Source organism: Astyanax mexicanus, chromosome 5 (assembly GCF_023375975.1).
Source record: "Astyanax mexicanus isolate ESR-SI-001 chromosome 5, AstMex3_surface, whole genome shotgun sequence".
Lineage (NCBI taxonomy): Eukaryota > Metazoa > Chordata > Actinopteri > Characiformes > Acestrorhamphidae > Astyanax > Astyanax mexicanus.
The window spans coordinates 20,191,427-20,213,548 of NC_064412.1; the positions used below are offsets into that span (position 1 = coordinate 20,191,427).

The 22,122-nt window shown below is 33.5% G+C and overlaps 1 protein-coding gene across 1 annotated transcript in view; it reads left to right on the top strand.

The window, feature by feature from the left end:
* brinp3a.2 (bone morphogenetic protein/retinoic acid inducible neural-specific 3a, tandem duplicate 2) overlaps window positions 1-22,122 on the top strand; it is a 75,483-nt gene that overhangs the window by 47,625 nt on the left and 5,736 nt on the right. Inside the window, exons 4-6 of the mRNA XM_022675824.2 lie at window positions 4,374-4,564; window positions 16,376-16,481; window positions 20,087-20,323. Coding sequence (XP_022531545.1) covers window positions 4,374-4,564; window positions 16,376-16,481; window positions 20,087-20,323 — 534 coding nt within the window. The remainder of the gene's footprint in view (window positions 1-4,373; window positions 4,565-16,375; window positions 16,482-20,086; window positions 20,324-22,122) is intronic.

The window sequence follows — 22,122 nt, forward strand, 5'->3', positions numbered from 1 at the left end:
TAACTTCCCCTTGGTAAACTATTGATTAATGCTTAAACAGTATAGCATTTTAAAATGGAATGCTATTAAACGCTTTAAAGACAAAAAATATATAAATTTCTTTTCCTAAATATGATATTTAGTTGTATAGGTATATAATAATAAGACAGCTTAAGTAGAATAATTACAATATGATGTATTATATTATAAATGTCTAACATTATTACAGTCTCTCATAATGACAAATACAATACCAATCAACAGTTTGGACACATCTTCTCATTTATTTCCTAGATTATAGTATTTAATATGTAAATTAAGACTGAAGTCATCCAGACTATGAAGAAACACAGTCGTAACTTAAAAGTGTTAAACTAACCAAAATACCACAATGTAAAGCATCAGGGGTTCTGTTAACTTGTGGTTCCTGAGGCTGGTGTCTCTAATTAACTTGTAACTCTTGGTCTTTCTTGCCTGGGGCTGTCCTGATGAGAGCCAGTTCCATCATAACCTTTTAAAGTACAACTGCACTTGAGAATACTTACAAAATTCTTGAAATCTGTTGAATTGACTGACCTTCTTTACTTAAAAGTACTTCTTTAATTTCTTTAAGTAAGTTAAGTAGTTTTGGAATTAATATGTATTAGACCATTGTTTAAATAGAGTTATTCACTGTATACCCCCAACTCTACCTCTTCACAACTTTACAACTGATAGTCTCAAACACATTAAGAGGACAAGAAATTCAAGATTCAAAACAGATTATAAAGTGCACTATGCACCACTAGTAAGGAACAGGGGTGTTGCCTTGTTTACCTTATAATTAAGCCCAGTGGCGAGACCTGTAAAGAGAAGCTAAGTAAAGCTAAGTAAACAAATCTGTATATATATATATATATATATATATATATATATATATATATATATATATATATATATATATATATATATATATATATAAATCCATTGCTGGAAAATTAAACTTAAGCTCCTTTTACATTACATTACATTACATTTTTGCCATTTATCTGGCACTCTTATCCACAATGATTTACAAAGTTATTCCTATTACAGAGTTAAGCCAATGTAGTGTTAGGCGTCTTGTCCAAAGCCTCTTATTGGTGTAGAGCAGCACCCAGCTGTGGAATTGAACCCCAGTCTCCCACATGATAGCTTGCAGGCAGGCAGTGGTGTTATCCACTGCACCACACCAACCACTCTGTACTTTAACAGAATGGCTTAACTGCTCTTTAAAATGTATACATAAGGCGCATTGATGATTTTTGAAAATTATAGGATTTTAAAAGTGCTTTTGAAGTGCTTTAACTCTTTACAAGTTTAGCACAGCTGTTAACTGAAAGCCATTTCAGGGGACTCTACACTGTAAGCCAAGATAAGTTGAATTTACTTAAAAAAAAAAAAAAAAAAAGAGAAAACCAGTTTTCTTAAAAAAGTTAAGTAATGGGGAATGAAAACTTGAGTTAGCATAACTTAGAACATCGAGTTATTACAACTAAAGGGGAAGTTGATTAAATTTTTTTATTTTTGTTTTACTGTAAGACCGGATAAGTTGAGTTTACTTGACTTTTTTAAGGCAGTCCGTTTGCTCAATTTTTTTAAGTAATGGGGAATAAAAACTTGAGTTAGCACAAATTAAAACATAAAGTTATTACAACTGAAAGGGAAACTTGATTTATTTCTAAGGTGATTTCCCCAGGGGAATCACTACACACTGATGGTGAGTGTTAGTCAAAAACTGTTGGACACACCGAGTATGCAAATAGATTGTGACAGAAGCCAATGGAAAAGAAGCTGTTAATGGCAACAGACTAAACTTGATTCAACTCGAAGATCTTAGTTTAAATGTATATGTGCCCACAAATGTTCATCTAACTCAAAATAGTTGAGCATTGATTAGAAATGTCCAATTTAATGTAAAACAGACTTAAATCATTTACTAAATAATTCCATATATATATTTTAATATGTCCAAACTAGATGTGTCCAAACTTTTGATTGCTACTGTGTATTAATTTGAATAATATGTTCGCCATATGCAGCGTTTATCGCAAGTGGGAGGCAGGTGCAATGCGAGAGTTTCAGGATAACAGTGACATGATTATTTTGGTAAGAGAAAGCCTGGGATCATGTCTGGAATAGGATTCCTTAGCAAAAGCCACACTTGTCGATTACTACTCTCAGCTCTCAGCATGCCAGAGGTTGCACTTACAAGTGGCTCCATGTAATACAAAACTCACAGAGGTTCGCAACTGATGTGACCTCCCGCGCTCCGGTAAAACAAACACTACCGCGGCTGCGGATGTGAAAACCAAGAGCTGTGTCTGCGCCTTGTGCTGAAGATATTTCAGGAACACTTCCTATGAACCCTGTATTAATAATGCATTATAAATGCATTCATAATGCATTATATGACATGCATAACACCTTATAATGACTGTAATAAGCCTGTGAAATTGCTCATAAGTACTTACAGTGACATTTATAACACATTATAAACTACAAGTATAAGGGTTTATAAAGGAACGGCTTATAATGCCTTATAATATCTGTTCATATGAACATTGTACAATGTAGTGTTGTAATGCACTATAACACAGATTTTGTATATTTTGGTATGATGCATTATACTATGCCGCTAAGATTTCTCAAATTAGGCTTTTAGAAAAGTGCCTAACACATTATAAAGCCTTATATATACAGTCATTACAGACTTTAAGTGAAGTGAGTTTTCATATGCGTTTTTAAACGTGAAGTAAATTGCCTCAATTATTATTATGCCTTACTGTAGGCATAATAACATTTACTTTTTTAAAAAAACACATTTAAAACACACTTCACTTAAAGCCAATAAAGAGCACTCAATGCTCTATAAGACATTACAGTGAGGCATAATAAAAAAACAATTACTTCACGTTTAAAAAGCATATGAAAACACTAATGCATTATACCAAAATATACCAAATCTGTGTTATAGTTCATTACAACACTACATTGTACAATGTTCTTATGAACAGATATTATAAGACATTATACGCCGTTTCTTTATAAACCCTTATACTTGTAGTTTATCGTGTGTTATGAATATCGCTGTAAATACTAATGAGCAATTATACAGGCTTTTGGATTATAAGGTATTATGCATGTCATATAATGCATTATAAATGCATTCATAAGGCATTATGAATACGGGATTCATAGAAAGTGTTACCGATATTGGTTCAGATATAAACTGTACTGTATATAATACAGGATTCTAGACAGCAGCCTATGGCCTTCATGAAGAAAATAGTGAGATAAATACAATAATGATTGATGTGAGCGATTGTGAGCATAATGGAAACGGCATCAGCTGCATCATTATTTCAGAGACTAATGAGATAGAAATTACTATAGTAACAAACACATCACTTTACGCAAACACTTTATTTATATCTCAGGGAACATCTCTTGCAAGTGCAAGTGCACATCTGCATATTTTCACACTTTTATATGCATTAATGGCAACTACTGAATGTAACAAGGGCTAACAGTATGAGATGTGCAGTATAAGATACCACTTTTAAAATGATGAGTTTCTTTGATTTTACCAAATTGAAAACCTCTGAAATATAATCAAGAGGAAGATTGATGATAAAAAGCCATCAAACCAAGTGAAACTGCTTGATTTTTTGCACAAGAAGTGGCATAAAGTTATCCAAAAGCAGTGTGTAAGACTAGTGGAGGAGAAACAGGGTTATTCCACCAAATATTGATTTCTGAACTAATTTTTAAACTTTATGAATAAGAACTTGTTTTCTTCATTATTTGAGGGTGTAAAAGCGCCATTTCTCATTTTCTGCAAATAAATGCTCTAAATGACAATATTTTATTTGGAATTTGGGAGAAATTCTGTAGTCTGTAGTTTATAGAATAAAACAACGATGCTCAATTTACTCAAATATATACCTATAAATAGCAAAATCAGAGAAACTGATTCAGAAACTGAGGTGGTCTCTTAATTTTTTACAGAGCTATATGTGACAATAAAATACCTAAAGATGCCTAAACAGTATAATGTATAATAAATACTGTGCATTCAATTTAATACAGTATAAATTATTCATTTACGTCTTATTTTTTCACTTTTAATTAAAGTTGTTCAACAGTTTGAATTAAAGCCTAGAACAAGTCAAACTACTCCAGGCAATAAAATAGGCAATAAAAGTCATTTAAAGGCTTTTTTTGGGACCATTATACAAATAAAGTAAGCTTTATGCAGAAACCGTATTCACATACACATTGAGAAGAAAATGAACCAGAAGAGCTCATCAGATTTGTAAGAGCTGTAATAGTCAGCCTGGGTAATTTCAGTAATTTCCTATTTACCTGTGCAGGAGAGGAGGCTCTCACCATATTTGTGGATAAGAGGAAGCTGAGTAAGAAGGCAGAGGTGAGCGACTACACCAGCAACAGCACGGCTGTGACTCTGGAGGCGCTCCACCAGCTGGCTGCCTCCTACTTCATAGACCGGGAGAGCACGCTGCGCAAGCTGCACCACCTCCAGATCGCCTCGACAGCCATCAAGGTGGGCCATTAGTCATGTCTTACTGCGAGCAGATATCACATTCCTGCAGACCACTCACGCCAGACCAATACACTTATTATTATCATTCAGAGCAAAACGCTTTTTTGACATGAGTCATACAGGGGTCCCTGTGGTCTTATTACTGTATATATTTCCGTATATATATATATATATATATATATATATATATATATATATATATATATATATATATATATATGGTATACGAAGTGATAACTGAGTGGACACTGTAGAGTTCTAATGTTTAGAGTTGGGCTAATGAAGCAATTGTTTTTGACATAAAACGCTATATTTCATTATTATTATTTTATATTATATTTATAATGCTACAAGGATGGAATTAAATTTGCAACTCATTTTTTTCTCACTGGACTACATTAGATGAGTCCACTACCATACTCTAGAACTGTATTCGGTAACACTTTACCGAATGGTTTACTTGGATGGTCCATTTTATGGCCTTGTTGAGGCTCAACTGACATTCAGCTAACACTGAACTGAATGTCCATTAAATTTAACTTAACCCTATGTTGATTGTAAATTATTCAAAATAGAGCCTAACTCTACACCTAACCCTAACCTTAAACCTTAATCAACCCTAAAATCTAACCCTACACCCAACCCTTACCCTAACCTTAACCTAAGCTTAAAATCTAACCCTACACCCAACCCTTACCCTAACCTTAACCTAAGCTTAAAATCTAACCCTACACCCAACCCTTACCCTAACCTTAACCTAAGCTTAAAATCTAACCCTAAACCCAATCCTAAAATATTAAGATAAACGTTTGGGTTAGAGCTGAATGTAGGGTTATATTTAATAGAGAATCATTAACTTTCACCTTTTAGTTAATTTGCATTTAATAGACATGTAGCTGAATGTTAGTTGAATGTCAGTTGAGCATCAAAGAGGCCCTTAAATGGACCATCCAAGTAAAGTGTTACCCAATATTCTTGTTCTATTTCTTTCTTTTTTTTTTTTTTTGCTTTTACTTACACTAAAAATAAAGCCACAGAAGAACCACTTTTGGTTTGTTAAAGGAACATTTTTGTTAAATAAATGTGTGAGTGGGAGGAATCTTTAAAGACCCTTTGAAACCTTCACTGCAGAAGTTTTGGTCTAATTAAGCAGTTAAACAAAAAAAAAACATTGTATTTCAATATATTACTAAAAAGCTACAAGGATTAGATACTAGGGCTGCAGCTATCTATTATTTCAGTAATCGAGTACTCTACTGAAAAATCGATTCGATTAATCGAGTAATCGGATAAAACATATGTCTGCTTAAAGAGTAATTAAAAATACACAAAACAACAAGACATTATATTTCACAACATACATTTCCAAACTGCAAACACAAATAGAAATAAAGGAATAATAATAATTTAATAGTTACTACTTTAATAAATTAAGTTAAATTATTTTCAAAACTATAGGGAATTAATCAATAAAAAAGGCATAAACATTTGCATTATGTTGTGCATCTCAGTTTCTGAACAGCAGAGATGTTGCCAGTTCGTCTCACCAAGCCGGTGACATGTATTCGTTTATAAACTCCTCAGCGCTGTGTTCATTTACATAAAGCCTGTATTAAGTCCAGAATTGTCTGTTTTTATAAACTAACCACACACATTAGACAGTATCAATAATAGTCAGCGCTTCACAGCGCTATCGTTCTGTTATTAAGGTACATAAATGTTAATATCATTGATTTGTTATGAGTTATATTAACCTTCTCTCGGCTCCACCGCTAACGTGTCCTCGGCTGAGACGCAGCATTAAAACGTGCTGTTGTGGGAGGCAGGAGCGAATACAAGCTGTCCAGCCTAAAATGCTCCATTATTATTGTCCTTTTTCCACGTAAGTTGTCACTCTTTTCCCGCGCCGCTTCAAAATACTCTCTTCTCAACTAAAACCCTCGCCGCCTGCTACTTCTTCCTGCGCGCGGGTGACGTAACGCTGAGCGCGTTGTCACATTAAAAGCGCGAATTACTGCGCGCTGGGTTTTTTAATTAAATAAACGATTACTCGAGGCAAAGAATATTACTCGATCAATTTTTTTAAATCGAGTAACTCGAATAACTCGAGTAATCGTTTTACCCCTATTAGATACAACTAGCTCATTTCTCTCACCGGACTAAATGAATACTCTTTTTCTATTTCCATTTTTCCACTTTATTCTTACACTAAAATTAGGATTAAGATGCTCCTATTGTTTGTTTGAGTGATGCTATCACAGAAGCACTTTTGGTTATTTAAATGATCATTTTTGTTAATTAGATGTGTGAGTGGGACGAAACCTTGTCACACTCATTTATAGGTTTGCAGTGTTTATATATTTCATGTTAAAATGGTATTCTAAAATTAGACACTGCAGAATTCCAATGTTTTAAGTTGGGCTAATGAAGCAGTTGTTTTGGATAAAAAAAATATATATATACTATATTACATTTAATTATTAGAAAGCTACAAGGATGCAATTACATTTGCAACTCATCGCTTTCACTGGACTACATCAGATACGTTCACTGCAATACTCATATTCTAATTCTATTTCCTTTTTTTTTCCTTTTTCATAACACTAAAACTAAAGATGCTCCAAATGTTTGTTTGAGTGATGCCAGAAAATAAACACTTTTGGTTTCTTAAAGGACAATTTTTGTATATGCTTGTGTGAGTGGGAGAAATCTTCACTTTATACTAAAAAAGGATTCTGTACCAGTTTAACGCTTTGTCACACTCATTTATAAGTTTGCAATTTATATATTTTAAGTTATAAATTATATTCTAAAAATAGAAACAGCAGAATTCAAATGTTTTTGAGTTGGGCTAATTAAGCAGTTGTTTTGATAAAAAAAAAACTATATTTCATTGTATTATAAGAAAGCTACAAGGAAGAAATTAAATTTGCATTTACCTTTTGCACTCACTGGACTACATCATATGAGTTCACTGCAATACTCCTATTCTTTTTAGCTATTACTTACACTAAAAAAATGTTCTAAATGTTTGAGTGATGCCACAGAAGAACCACTTTTGGTTTCTTAAATGCCCATTTTTGTATATAGATGTGTGAGTGGGAGAAATCTTTAAAGACCTTTTGAAACCTTAACTTTACACAAAAAAATAAAAATAAAATCTATACTAGGTAAAGGTTTGTCACACTCATTTATATGTTTGTAATCTTTATATATTCCATGTTTAAAATAGTATTTTAAGAGTAGACACTGCAGAATTCTAAAGTTTTGAGTGGGGCTTATGAAGCAGTTGTTTTTGCCAAAAAAATATGGTACTTTAACTGTATTATTAGAGTGCTACAAGAAAGAAATAAAATTTGAAACCTTTTGCACTTGCTGCACTACATCAGAAGAGTTCACTGCAATACTCTTATTCTTTAAACTCTTATTTTTTACACACACAAAAAAAAGTTCAAAAAATGTTTGTTTGAGTGATGCCACAGCAGAAGAAGCACCTTTGGTTTCTTAAAGGGCCCTTTTTGTATATAGATGTGTGAGTGGGAGGAATCTTTAAAGACCTTTTGAAACCTTCACTTTACGCTAAAAAAAGATTCTGTACTAAAAGGTTGTGGTTAAAGGTTTGTCACACTCATAGGGTATACATAGGGTTGCAATGCTCCAAGGTATATAGATCCTCACAGTATGATACATATCTCAGAAAATATCACTTTGTAGCAGTATTTCATAGTTACCCTAAAGCATTTACAGAATAAATGCACTGGATAGCTGTTATGGGATTAAACTAGGATTTATTTTTGGAAAAAGTGGATTTTTCCAGCTGATTAGACGATAACTCTTATTATTCTATTATTACGTTATTCTGAACCTGCATTATAAAGCCTAGTAAGTTGCAAAGCTAGCAGCTGGACATTGACGGTCTAAAGCTATTGATGATAACAAACACATCAGTCATCCCTGACAGTGTTGAGGCAGTTTGCAGTGGAGTGTTAAAGTGTTGCACTGCTTACTGTTTTTCTGAGCTGGATTACTCTCTGATAATTGTTGACAGTGTTAAAAAACCAAACATCAATTTAGGGTGTATCCAAGGTAATCCCACTAATCCTGCTGATTTTAGTTTTCTCTGCTGTTTATGCTTGAGTGTGGCACCAGTTTGAAAGTATTGTCTTTTTCACCAATCCCAGTAATAAGCAAATGTCCACAGTAAGAGAACCATGCATTTTCATACAATGGTATGAAACTGTAAATCAGTTGCTGCTGCAAACCATCCAATACATTCATGACAATGATTTATCTTTTGAAATGTGTGGTCTCTGTATTCATCCTAACGGACATTTTTTTCTGCTTTCAAAAATGGCCAATCAGTGATCATTTCAGTAGAAAAATTCAGTAAAAAAAAAAAAAACTGTCCGCCTCGATTAAGTTTTTTTTATGTAGCTGTAAAAGATCCAGATTTATTACATTTGTTCTGACAGAATTTGATGCACTGTAGTGCATTCTTTTTTTAGTTTATTAAATGTGTTCTCAGAGCAACCCTCCCTGCAGCCCACTACAATATTACAGCCCGGCAAATTGGCGCAAGCAAAGCTCTTTATATCCTCCAAACAGCTGCATTTACTTTATCCCAGCAGCTGAAAGAGTGATGCTCCAATTCTGGGCCAAAACCTTCATTATCCCCTCGATTTCATTACATACAGGAGTGCCTCGCCTCGGCACACCACTGCTGTGGAACTTAGACGTTTTCATTACAGTTGGTGGAGCAGATCTCAGCTGTCGGCGAGTGTTTGTGTGTTGCGCGTTGAAGGTTGCTCGTCTCGCTGAGGCGCGCTTTCATGTGCGAAAAGCCAAAGTGTTCTTTGAGTGACGGGAGCAGCCTGCGAGGCAGGGTGGTGCAGCTCCATCAGTGGAGGAGAATGAATCGCAGAAGCGTCAGGGGCCTCAGACACACGCATCATTTCCACGGGGCGTTGACCCGTGTCTGCGTTTCACGGGACAAACAGAAGCGAACGTTCTGCTGTATGAATTCCAAATTGAATGAAACTGGAGTGCAAGATGAGGCTCCTGGCGTTCCCTGCTGGGCTCTGTGGAGGAGAAATTTAGCAGCTCGTTTTTGGAGGAAAAGCCTGTTAGTGAGCTGGTGCGCTGGGCCTCAGGGTCTCTGCGAAATAAATAAAGAAATGAAATAAAATAACAGGAAGGCCCGTCAAGAAGTCCAGATGCATCCCACCCACATACGTCTGCACGGCTCCTTCGCTTAATGCAGAACGACTCCAGCTGGTTCAGGAAAAGCAGGAATTATCATTTTGTCCATGATTTGACAAGATTCCCCAAATCCAAATCACTGCTAAAGCAGCCCTGCCACCCTGCAAAACTTCTGCCACTGAACGCGTGACCCCGGTGCCTACTGCTACAAAACTGTAGCACAACTCCTAAACAGCAGGTGTGCAATCCCGCTGCTTTCTTCATTTGCATTTGTAAAAAAAAACAACTTAAGCATTGCTTTTCCCTGACTTTCTTAAAGAAAACAGTGGGTGGAACAATTTATGTGTTTTTTTTTTAATCATAGCCCGCATTAAATCAGAAAAACACAAAATGAATTATACATTGTTAACATTACTTTTACGTTTTAGAGCAGAAAGGTTAAGTAGAAGATAGAAGGCTGTGCTTCTGACAGAAACCTGTGAAGAACTGCTTTATGTTACGTTGATATTCATATTTAACATTTTTCTTTAACTGAATATAAGAAGGTTATTTTTGCACCTTGTTTGATATTAAAGCTGTTTGTTAGGTTGACGGAAGCTGCTGGAAATGATATAAAAATAGCTAAATTACACTTTTGTTTATATATTGATTTCAATGGTTTTGACTCTCTTGAAAAATGTAAAAATGTAAATGAAAAAAAAAACAAAACAATAGTTTGCCTATTTGATAAAGTTTTTTTATCTGTAATGTATAAATTAAAATATATCTGCAGGAAAACACAAGGTTTAAGCGTGGAGCTTAAAGAACACTTTTACTCACTGTCAAGTCAAGTCACTTTTTTAATAGAACACTTGTTATTTTACTCAAGTCTGGATCTCTAGTACTTTATAAATGCCTGCTACTTATATACAGAAAAACAATATATAACTTGCATAATGGTATACATCTTTAGAAAAAAATAAGAGACCACTTCAGTTTCTGAATCAGTTTCTCTGATTTTGCTATTTATAGGTATAGGTTTGAGTGAAATGAACATTGTTTTTTTTTTGTTTTTTTTATAAACTACAGACAAAATTTCTCCCAAATTCCAAACTAAAATATTGTCATTTAGAGCATTTATTTGCCGAAAATGAGAAATGGCTGAAATAACAAAAAAGATGCAGAGCTTTTGAATATTATACCTCAAATAATGCAAAGAAAACAAGTTCATATTCATAAAGTTTTAAGAGTTCAAAAATCAATATTTGGTGGAATAACCCTGTTTTTTAATCACAGTTTTCATGCATCTTGGCATGTTCTCCTCCACCAGTCTTACACACTGCTTTTGGATAACTTTATGCCACTCCTGGTGCAAAAATGCAAGCAGTTCAGCTTAGTTTGATGGTTTGTGAACATCCATCTCTTTCTTGATTATATTCCAGAGTTTTTCAAATTTGTAAAATCAAAGAAACTCATCATTTTTAAGTGCTATTTTTTTCTAGAGCTGTATATGATTGCAAATTAGATTTCAAGCAAAAGTTGATTGATCAACCATGTTAAAATCTTATGTTAATGTTGTATGTGAAGTTCATGAGCCAGATGTAGAGCAATCCTTCACAGTCTTTGTGTGCAACTTTGATAATCCAGTGGAACTATCTGACAAATGTTTTCTATTAGAATAACTTGCAGATTTCACTGGGTTTGACATCTGGAACTACTTAGCAGTTTGGTTAAGCAGCTCAGCAGCAGATTTAATTGTTTTAATGCCATAATCTGGAAATCTATCTTATCCAAAGACAGCTGCACTCTGTGTGGAAAATCAGGTACAGCCTGTTGGTACCACATGCTAAGGCGGAACAGCAGACTGCCACACAGACCCAGGTGGACAATAATTTGCACATAGGCATTTTACAACATGCCAGTGTGTATGCATGTGCACTTCAATAAGCAGCTGTTATCTGTATAGGATGAATAGCCTGGTATTAAGCTCCACGTGGTTATCACTCAGCTTTTCTTTATCATATGGAACATCAAATGACTCACACAGAGTCATTGGAGCAGTTAAGCAGATTCTTAGAAGCCTTTTATCTCCTTCACGAAGAGTCTTGTGTCACTCATACATCTGTATGTTTATATAGATCCCATTCAGCATGAACAGTACTTTAAAGAGGGCATATGATCAAAGACAGCACTTTTCTTACATTCATTAAGAAAATGGTTTAATATAATGTTCCTAAACGCATGATTTACTCCTGATCATACATACAAATGAAGCTGCATTTTACAGTCATTGTCCTTATGATTCATTATCATAATCCATACTGTTTATTAGTAGCATAATGGTACAAAAAAAAAAAAAGCCACAGTTCTGCTTATGCTATGGTTTGCGCTCGCAGTTTACAACAATAAGAAAAAGCAACAAAACATTAAAAAGATATAGCTAGGTTTATTTATTTGTTTATGTATTTATTAACAGTGGGTGATGAACTTATCCTGTGCAACAGGATTTTTTTTTTTTGTTGTTGAGACGGTCCTAATTAGTGCCAGTTTCATCCTAAAGTTTCTGCCCTAAGGATATTTTTACATTCTTGAATTTTTCTTAAAGTAACTTTTATCTTTACTTAGTTGAGCACTTCTTGCTATAATATGGATTAAAACATTACTCAAATAGAGCTATTCACTGTATACCTGTAATTCTACCTCTTCACAACTTTACACTTAACATTTGCTCTCAAACACATTAAGAGGCAAGACATTCAAGTAATTAACTCTTGATAAGTTCAGCACAGCTGTTAACTGAAAGCTGTTCCAGGTGACTCTACCTCATAAAACCAGCCAAGATGTGCAAAATTGTCATCTAAGCAAACTTAGAAGTATATAAAATGTAAAGCACATATTCTGCCTGGTTTAACACTTTTTTGTACGGTTTCAACAAATAATTCTCTATATATTTTCCTTATAGTTTGAATAACATGCATTAATCAACAATGCACAACATTTTAAAATAATGGGAAAAAACACCAATTTAAGTTGTATCCAAACATTTGACTGGTACTGAAGTTTGGTACAATGTGTTACAGAGCCATGAAGAATAAGATGACACACAAAGTCTGTTAAATACTGTTGAACACTGACACATGAACCTTATCCGATGTGATTTCATGTATTAAAATAAATTAAAATAGTTTAATTTAATCAGTCATTGTGCTAAAAGAACAGTGAGTGATAAAGAATAAAGAAAGAAAACAACACTGAACATATGTGAACTGAACTGTCTACAAACATCAATAAGATGGAAATAAAAAAAAAAGGGGAAAAGATGGAAGAGTTGAAAGTGGTTGGAATCAAATCAGTTGTAGTTTTAACATAAAAAAAATGTTATAAAAAGTTTTAAAAACTTTGCATCGTTTATTCATCTTATTTGTACTGTTTCATCATTAAATTTTGATAAAAACAAAACAAAAAAAAATCCCAGAATCACATTATGTCAACACTGTAAGCCTGGATAAGTTAAATTTACTTAAAAAATTGAGGAAACCAGTTGCCTTAAAAAGTTAAGTAATGCATAGTGAAAATTTAAGCTAGCAAAACTTAAAACATCAAGTTATTACAAATAAAGGTGAAGTTGATCTAACCTTTTTTATTTTTGTTATACTGTAAGACTGGATAAGTTCAGTTTACTTAATTTTTTTAAGGCAGCCGGTTTGCTTGAATTTTTTAGTTGAATTTACTTAAGAAATTTGAGGAAACCGGTTGCCTTAAAAAAGTTAAGAAATAGGGAAAGAAAACTTGAGTTAGCATAAATTAAAACATAAAGTTATTACAACTGAAGGGGAACTTGATTTATTTCTAAGGTAGCCCAGGGGGAATCACTACACACTGATGGTGAGTGTCTGTCAGAAACTTTTTGACACACCCAGTATGCAAATAGATTGTGACAGAAGCCAATGGATAAGAAGCTAGACTAAACTCAGTTATTAAAAGTTGGTTCAACTCAAAGATCTCAGTTTGAATGTATTATGTGCCCACAAATGTTCAACTAACTCAAAATAGTTGAGTATTGTTTAGAAATATCCAATTTTATGTAAAACAGACTTAAATCATTTGAGTTTAAACAACGTATGGGTTTAAAGTGAACATGTCAAAAATGGAAGTTTGAGGTTTTTGCAAAAAAACACAAAATAATCTAAAATGTTCATGTATTCAGTAACTGTACGATACAGTCTTTTTTTTTTAAAGGTAAAAAATGTGATGTGACGTGAAACGAACGCTGTGCTTTACACTGTGCTGTACATGTGTGCATGGAGCTGCTCCTGTGTTACTACCTCCGCACTCCTCAGCGGGTTTGAGACGGAGTGGCAGGAGCTCGCCTTGTCTTACCTTATCTGACTGTCAGCCTGGAGAAGATACCATCTGACAGGCCGAATGGAAAGAGATCACCGTACTGATAAAAGTGTGCCAGCACCACGAGGAGGAAAATGTGAATCAATTAGGTGTGCTTCAGCGTGTCATGAAGAGAGAAGGATGAGGAGAGGGGAAAAAAGCTGAGCATGATCCCATATTGTGAATGCAGAGAGAGAGAGAGAGAGAGAGAGAGAGAGAGAGAGAGAAAGCCAGCTTAGGGTAAATTGAGATGCCTCGGTCAATATGGCAGCAAACAGTCTAGCCGGGTTAGGCCCACCCCACCCAATACACTTCACTCTTCACTCTTCAAAAGGGTTTTTAGAGGCTTTTACTAGTAAATGTTGCAGTATGTTCTCTGAAAAATAGCTTTAAAATTACAAGTATTGTGATTTTACTAAATTAAATAAATAAAATTAAAAAATCAGTATAAGTGGTATACCTGAGTTATCTGTTTTAACAGCTTTTAGTTGACAATTTTATGGAAACTAAATGTAAAATTGTGACAGAATATTCTTTTTTTTGTAAATTTGCTGTTGTTAAATGGATGCCATTTTCAGACACATCATAAAACTGAGAAAAAAATGCAAGAAATACATAAAATACAGTATTTCACAAATTCTCTATGTCAAAAAAGTATGAGAAATTGTGATATATTTTGTCATTTTTAAGTATTGTGAAAGCCTGTTAAGTTTTAGCAATGACCTTTATAAGTGGCTCTTCCAACACTTCATTTTTTAAAAGTACAATAAGTACTACAGTAGCATATTTAACAATTAACTTCAAATTTAATCTTGATTTAAACATTTTAAAATTAGAGTTATTTTACAGACTTACTACTAAAAACAGTTTTTTTTCCCATATTGAACATTTTGTAATATATTTTAACAGGTGATAACATGGATTTAAAGCACTTTAATCATGAATTTACAGTTTAATATAATAGGACATGGACCTGTTTTAGTCTGTTTTGAGCTGTAAGAAAAATAGTTATTTAAAGCATCATAACAAAAAAATAGGTTATTTTTAGGGATGCATGAATAGATACCATGCTAATTTGAATGTGCTAAATACTTCTAATTCTAATACACTTGTGTTTTTAGTTGCACTAAAAACACAAAAAACAATTCCAGATCCACAGCACAGAAGATGGCACAAGTGATCGAACGAGTAGAGAGAGAGAAAGAGCAAGAGAGCGCAACCTTTTAAATTTCCGTCCACCTTAATGTTTAAGAGTTCGTACCCAACACAGTAAAAAAATCCACCTGCAGTAAAAATGCAGGTAAAAAACAGTAGTCCAGGTACAACTTTCTTTAAAACATAGCTTGCTAAGCCCCTTCCTCTCCCTTAGATTTACTTCCTGTTTTTTTTCTCCTCATGTCCCATCTGATTGGCTGTTTTTTGACGTCACATGATGGTGCTGGGGAAATCAAAGTGCATCCACAGACAAAACAACAACAACAACAACAACAAAAAATTAACTTAACATAATTTCCTCATTTATTTCAAATATGCTTGCTTGTAACAGTAAAATAAAATGCTTATATAATGTGATTGTCTCAATTAACTGTTGCATTGCATTACTTTACATTAGCGATTACACTCTTACATAATGCTCCTGATTGCTTCATTTTAAGCAGGCATCAATATTGGCAAGTACAAAAATACGTATACATGTACTCAAATGAAAAAGTGGTAGTTACGCATTCCTACTTATTTATTTATTTTTTTTTCTTACATTTTGTAACTAGCAGAAAATGCACATTTTAAATTGCATTGCAAATTGCAAATTTCATTTTTGCTGTATACTTTAAATAAGAAGATCTTCTCCTTATGGATGAGATGACCATGTCTAATGAGTAAGATAATCAATTAAGTGCTCATGTCAGTTGAAGGACAGAGGACGACCGTGTGTGTGTGACTGTGTGAGTGTGTGTGTGTGTGTGTGTGTGTGTCCTGACTGGTGTGAAAAAGGTGATTATGTTTGAGTGTACTATCATGGCAGAAGCTGTTGAAGTGACTGCCACTACAGAGTTAACCAGCGCAGGTCCTCAAATGACTTTTTTCTGTTGCTATTTTTTTTTTCAAGCAAACATATCGACAAAGGAAACAGATTGGCGAAGCTAAATGAGCCGTTTCAAAGAAATACATTACGTGTTGAATTGCAGGTAATGCACTGTCCTCGTCTGAATGTTTAAACCATAATTCCATGCTCTGTCTTTTGTTGCCCAGGTAACAGAAACAAGGACTGGCCCTCTTGGTTGCAGTAACTATGACAACCTTGATTCTGTTAGTTCTGTGCTTGTTCAAAGCCCAGAAAACAAAGTCCACTTGCAAGGTATGCATTTCCTGTTTTTACTCTGATGTTCTGATGATTTTCACCTCACTGCATCACACAACAGCACCTCTAAACAACAGCATTTCTGAAACATCCTTTATAAGAAACATGCCAAAAAAAAAAAAAAATCAAGTTTCATTTTATCAGCTTGTGCTTAAGTATTTACATACTAATAAACCTACTAATAACACATTATAATGCATTTATAAGCCATTATAAACGTATTTATAAAAATGTGTAATTCATTATAGCCATGTTTATTATGCATCATGAACTGTGATTATAATGCATTAATAGCTGTGTTTATAACATGTTATACATCAATACCCAGAAACTCAGTCCCAGGTTGCAGACTGTATCATGACTAAAAAAAGCTTCCAACTTATAAACACACCCTCAATAATCCTATAAATATATTTGGTAACACTTTCTATGAATGTCATCTCTATAAGACTCTATAAACATACTCATAACACGTTATAAGGCATTCATAAGGCATTGTAAACATGGCTATACATATTTATAAAAATGTGTAATTCATCATAGCCATGTTTATTATGCATCATGAACTGTGATTATAATGCATTAATAGCTGTGTTTATAACATGTTATACATCAATACAAAAAAACTCAGTCCCAGCTTGCAGACTGTATCATGACTAAAAAAGCTTCCAACTTATAAACACACCCTCAATAATCCTATAAATATATGTTTAACCACTTAATTGTGCTTGTCTTGAATCTAATATTAATTATAGTCAATTATAATGTATTATAACAGGTCTTTGTGCACTAAAGTAAAGTAAAGTGCCAGACTTTCATTGTAGGACTAGATTATTAATGATGAAGATATACTATTTTAACATATATATATTATAAGCACAGCTTATAATGTGTTATGATCGCAGGTTATAATGCTTAATAAACATGGCTATAATGGGTTATGCATTTTTAGAAATATTTATAGTCATGTTTATAATGCTTTATGAATGCATTATAATATGTTATAAATGTGGTTATAGCGTCTAATAAAGATGACATTCATAGAAAATGTTACCATATATTTTAACCATTCATAAATTGGGCTTGTCTTGAATATAATATTAATTATAGTCAATTATAATGTATTATAACAGGTCTTTGTGCGCTCTAAGTAAAGTGCCAGACTTTCATTGTAGGACTAGATTATTAATGATAGAGATATACTATTTTAACATATATATTATAAGCACAGATTATAATGTATTATGATCGCAGGTCATAATGCGCAATAAACATGGCTATAATGGGTTATGCAGTTTTAGAAATATTTATAGCCATGTTTATAATGCCTTATGAGTGCATTATAATTTGTAATGAATGTGGTTATAGCGTCTAATAAAAATTACATTCATAGAAAGTGTTACCGAAATTGGCTATATGTCTAATGCATGTGCTGCAAATCAAAGTAGTAGAAAGTGCACTATTAGTTATTGATTATAAGCACAAAATCAGAGCATTAAGACTGCTATTAGACAATGTTACACAATACGTATTATACTTCAGCACTGTCATCACAACCCTTATAAAAAAAAGCATACTTAAACTATGCTGAACTAGGTTTGTACTTAAGTAATGCCATTTTGGAACGCCTAGGTTGTAGTTAATTACTATGCCATTATCTAATACAATTTTATTATACTGTATTTGTATGGGCTGTTCAACTGAAAATTAAAACATGTTAAAAAGCGTGATAAAAAAAATAAATAAATACCATTACATTAATTTTGAGGAAGGTACATAAAGTGTACATAAAGTTATTATTATATTTAAGTTATTTTACCTACACTAAACTAACCAACTATCTAAAGTAAACTTTTAAATAACGTTTTAAACACATAAAAGGTTTAATTTGTATGAGCAACAAAAAATCAATGTTTTGCTAGCAAATTTGTCTGAAGTACAGTTTTATTTACTTTTATTAAGTAAAAGTATGGTTTTATAAAATAATAGAATGCATATATTTGTATTAAGTACATCACCAGTACAAAATTAGCTCAGCCAAATAAATGATACTTTTTTAAAGTATACTGAAATACATATAAAGTAAGTAAAAATGTAAGTATAAAGAGAAAAAGTATACTTTATTGAATATCATGATAATATAATGTTGGATCATTGACTTCAATTGTCAGATTGTCAGATTTCTTTGTGTTTATTGTAGAAAAAAAGGATTGCAAAGATTTTTTTTAAATATTGTGCATCAATTGACAAGATGGCTTTTTAATCAGTAGAACACAACCAATATGCATGAAAATAGCTCATTCTGAGTACTAAATACTAAAATATCTAAAAATATCATTTGCATAGTTTTCAGAGTGTTTAATGTAAGCTGTTTGGAGAACAAAGTGAGCAAATGTATAAAGAGAAAAACTTTAATTAATATCATGATAATAACATGTTGGATCATTGACTTAAATTGTCAGATTGTCAGATTTCTTTGGGTTGTTTAATTTCACATCATATTGTATATTGTAGAAAAAAAGGATTGCAATGTATTTTTTTTTTATATTGTGCATCAATTGATAAGATGGCATTTTAATCAGTAGAACACAGCCAATATGCATAAAAAATGCTAATGCTGAATCTGTCTATAATCACTAGAAGTACAAATTGAAAAACTGAATTCTCATGAGTACCAAACACTGGTAGACATGCCACAAGTAATGCAAATATAAAGTTAAATTATCTAAAAAAATATATAATTTGCATAGTTTTCAGAGTGTTTAATGTAAGCTGTTTGGAGAACAAAGTGAGCAAATGTATAAAGAGAAAAAGTATACTTTAATTAATATCATGATAATAACATGTTGGATCATTGACTTGAATTGTCAGATTTCTTTGGGTTGTTTAATTTCACATCATATTGTATATTGTAGAAAAAAAAAAGGATTGCAATGTATTTTTTTTTATATTGTGCATCAATTGATAAGATGGCATTTTAATCAGACGAACACAACCAATATGCATAAAAAAGCTAATGCTGAATCTGTCTATAATCACTAGAAGTACAAATTGAAAAACTGAATTCTCATGAGTACCAAACACTGGTAGACATGCCACAAGTAATGCAAATATAAAGTTAAATTATCTAAAAAAAATATATCATTTGCATAGTTTTCAGAATGTTCAGTGTAAGCTGTTTGGAGAACAAAGTGAGCAAATGTTACACTAATGATCTGCCCAGACCGTTTCAGAACTCATTACCATAGAATTGTATTGAAGTGAATAGAAGTTATTAGTGAAGCAAAGTAAAGCCAAAATGCTCTACACCTCTGGGCACTGGCAGTGTATTTTTTGCTGAGTGATTTTCCAACTGAATGTCTTATGTTTATTATATTGTTATAGATGCAATTTATGATTATGCTGAGGATTCTTATATTTATCATGAATAATCAAACCTAACCAAGCTTTTGACCAGTACATATGTCTCAATGTCTGTGATACTGATCAATGCAATGTGTTCTGTTATCTCCTCTCAGTGCCTACACACACACCCACCCACACACACACACACACACACACACTTTCTTCCTAACTTTTTTTTGTGCTTCCTGTAATTGAAGGCTTGCAGGTCATTCTGCCAGACTACCTCAAAGACACCTTTGTCCAAGCAGCTCTCAGCTACATCGCCTGCAATGGAGAAGGAGACTTTGTCTGCCGAGGCAACGACTGCTGGTGCAAGTGCAACTCCAAATTCCCAGAATGCAACTGTCCGTACATGGATATTCAAGCCATGGAGGAGAGTCTTCTGCGGATCTCGGAGTCATGGAACCTCCTCTACAAAGAGTTTAAGGATTCCGGTGAGAACTGGTTTATACTCCGCAGTCTGCTTTATAATGGGGAGTTGTGAAGTAGAGCCATGCTAAGCCATGACCTCAAATTCCTCCAGGCTGAATTTATGGGAAAGGCTGAGTAAACACAGGTGACGTCTAGTGAATCAAGATCTAGACAGGCCTGGATTTAAAGAAGAAAAAAAAGCAATCAACAGACAGGTAGTTTTCAATATATCCAGCGAGATGAAGTGGCCATAAAACGCATTTATTGTCAGCCCAGCGCCGGCCATCTCACCGGTAACAACACGTGAATGGCAGCACGTAACATAATGTTTAAATATTACTGCCTGTTTAGGTCACCCCTGCGATGGCCAGTGGTGCTGGAGCGAAATTAAAATGGATTGCTCTTTTTTGCCTCCCTCAACGCAATCATTTCTCTTTCCTGAAATATCTAGGAGTGCAATTACTTTTACAGTTTATGTTATAAGAGCTTGAGGAAAGTGCAGGAAGTGCCATGCATAAGTAGTTTCTCAGGTATCATAAATGTGTCCTTTGGTGAGGGATATCAAAGACACTCAATGTTCTGCTCCATCAGCTAAAATTAAATGCTGGGAGTGTCTCCATCGAGAATGTGTTGGGGGGGGGGGGGGGGGGGAAAGAAACATGCTTTGCCACTTTCAAGTGAAATGGTTCTTTCTTATTGTGTGTGGCTGTGGGGAAAGACAGGAAAGTGTTGCTTATGTCTTTACGATCACCCTGTTCTCCTTTTTTATTTCTATTTCTATAACTTTATTACTCTGGGTCTGCTGTAAAAATAATGCACTGCAAACAAAAAAAAAAAAACAAGTGAAATGATCTAATTTCAAGGCAATAAATAAATAAATATATATATATATCAACCCAGTCTCATTTCCCATGCGTATGAAATGGTACGCAAAACTAAACACTGGCATGCGTACTCATATACACGCATAGTGCTGCGTACTCATATACACGCATAGTGCTGCGTACTCATATACACGCATAGTGCTGCGTACTCATATACACGCATAGTGCTGCGTACACATGCTACGCTGCTATTAAGTAAATGTAAAGAGCGAGAGAGAGTATAGAGAGACTAAAACATAGCGAGAGAGAGAGAACGAGACAGAGGACGAGAGAGGCTGAAACATAGCGAGAGAGAGAGAGAGAACGAGAGAGAGAGAGACTGAAACAGCGACAGAGAAAGAACGAGAGAGAGGCTGAAACATAGAGAGAGAAAAAAAGATAGATTATTATTATTATTATTATTTAGAGAGAGAGATACTGAAACATAGCGAGAGATTATTATTATTATTATTATTATTATTATTATTATTTAGAGAGAGAGAGATTATTATTATCATTAGTAGTAGTAGTAGTAGTATTCTTGAGAGAGAGAGAGAGAGAGAGAGAGAGAGAGAGAGAGAGAGGGATTATTAATATTATTATTTTTATTATTATTCATTAAAAAATTTTGAGACAGAGAGAGAGAGAGATTATTAATATTATTATTTTTATTATTATTTATTTAATGTTTTTGAGACAGAGAGAGAAAGATTATTATTAGTAGTAGTATTCTTGAGAGAGAGAGAGAGACAGAGAGAGAGAGACAGAGAGAGAGACAGAGAGAGATTATTAATATTATTATTTTTATTATTATTCATTTAATTTTTTGGAGACACAGAGAGAGAGAGAGAGAGATTATTAATATTATTATTTGTATTATATATTTTTTGAGACAGAGAGAGAGAGAGAGAGATTATTAATATTATAATTATTATTTTTATTATTATTCTTTTTTTGAG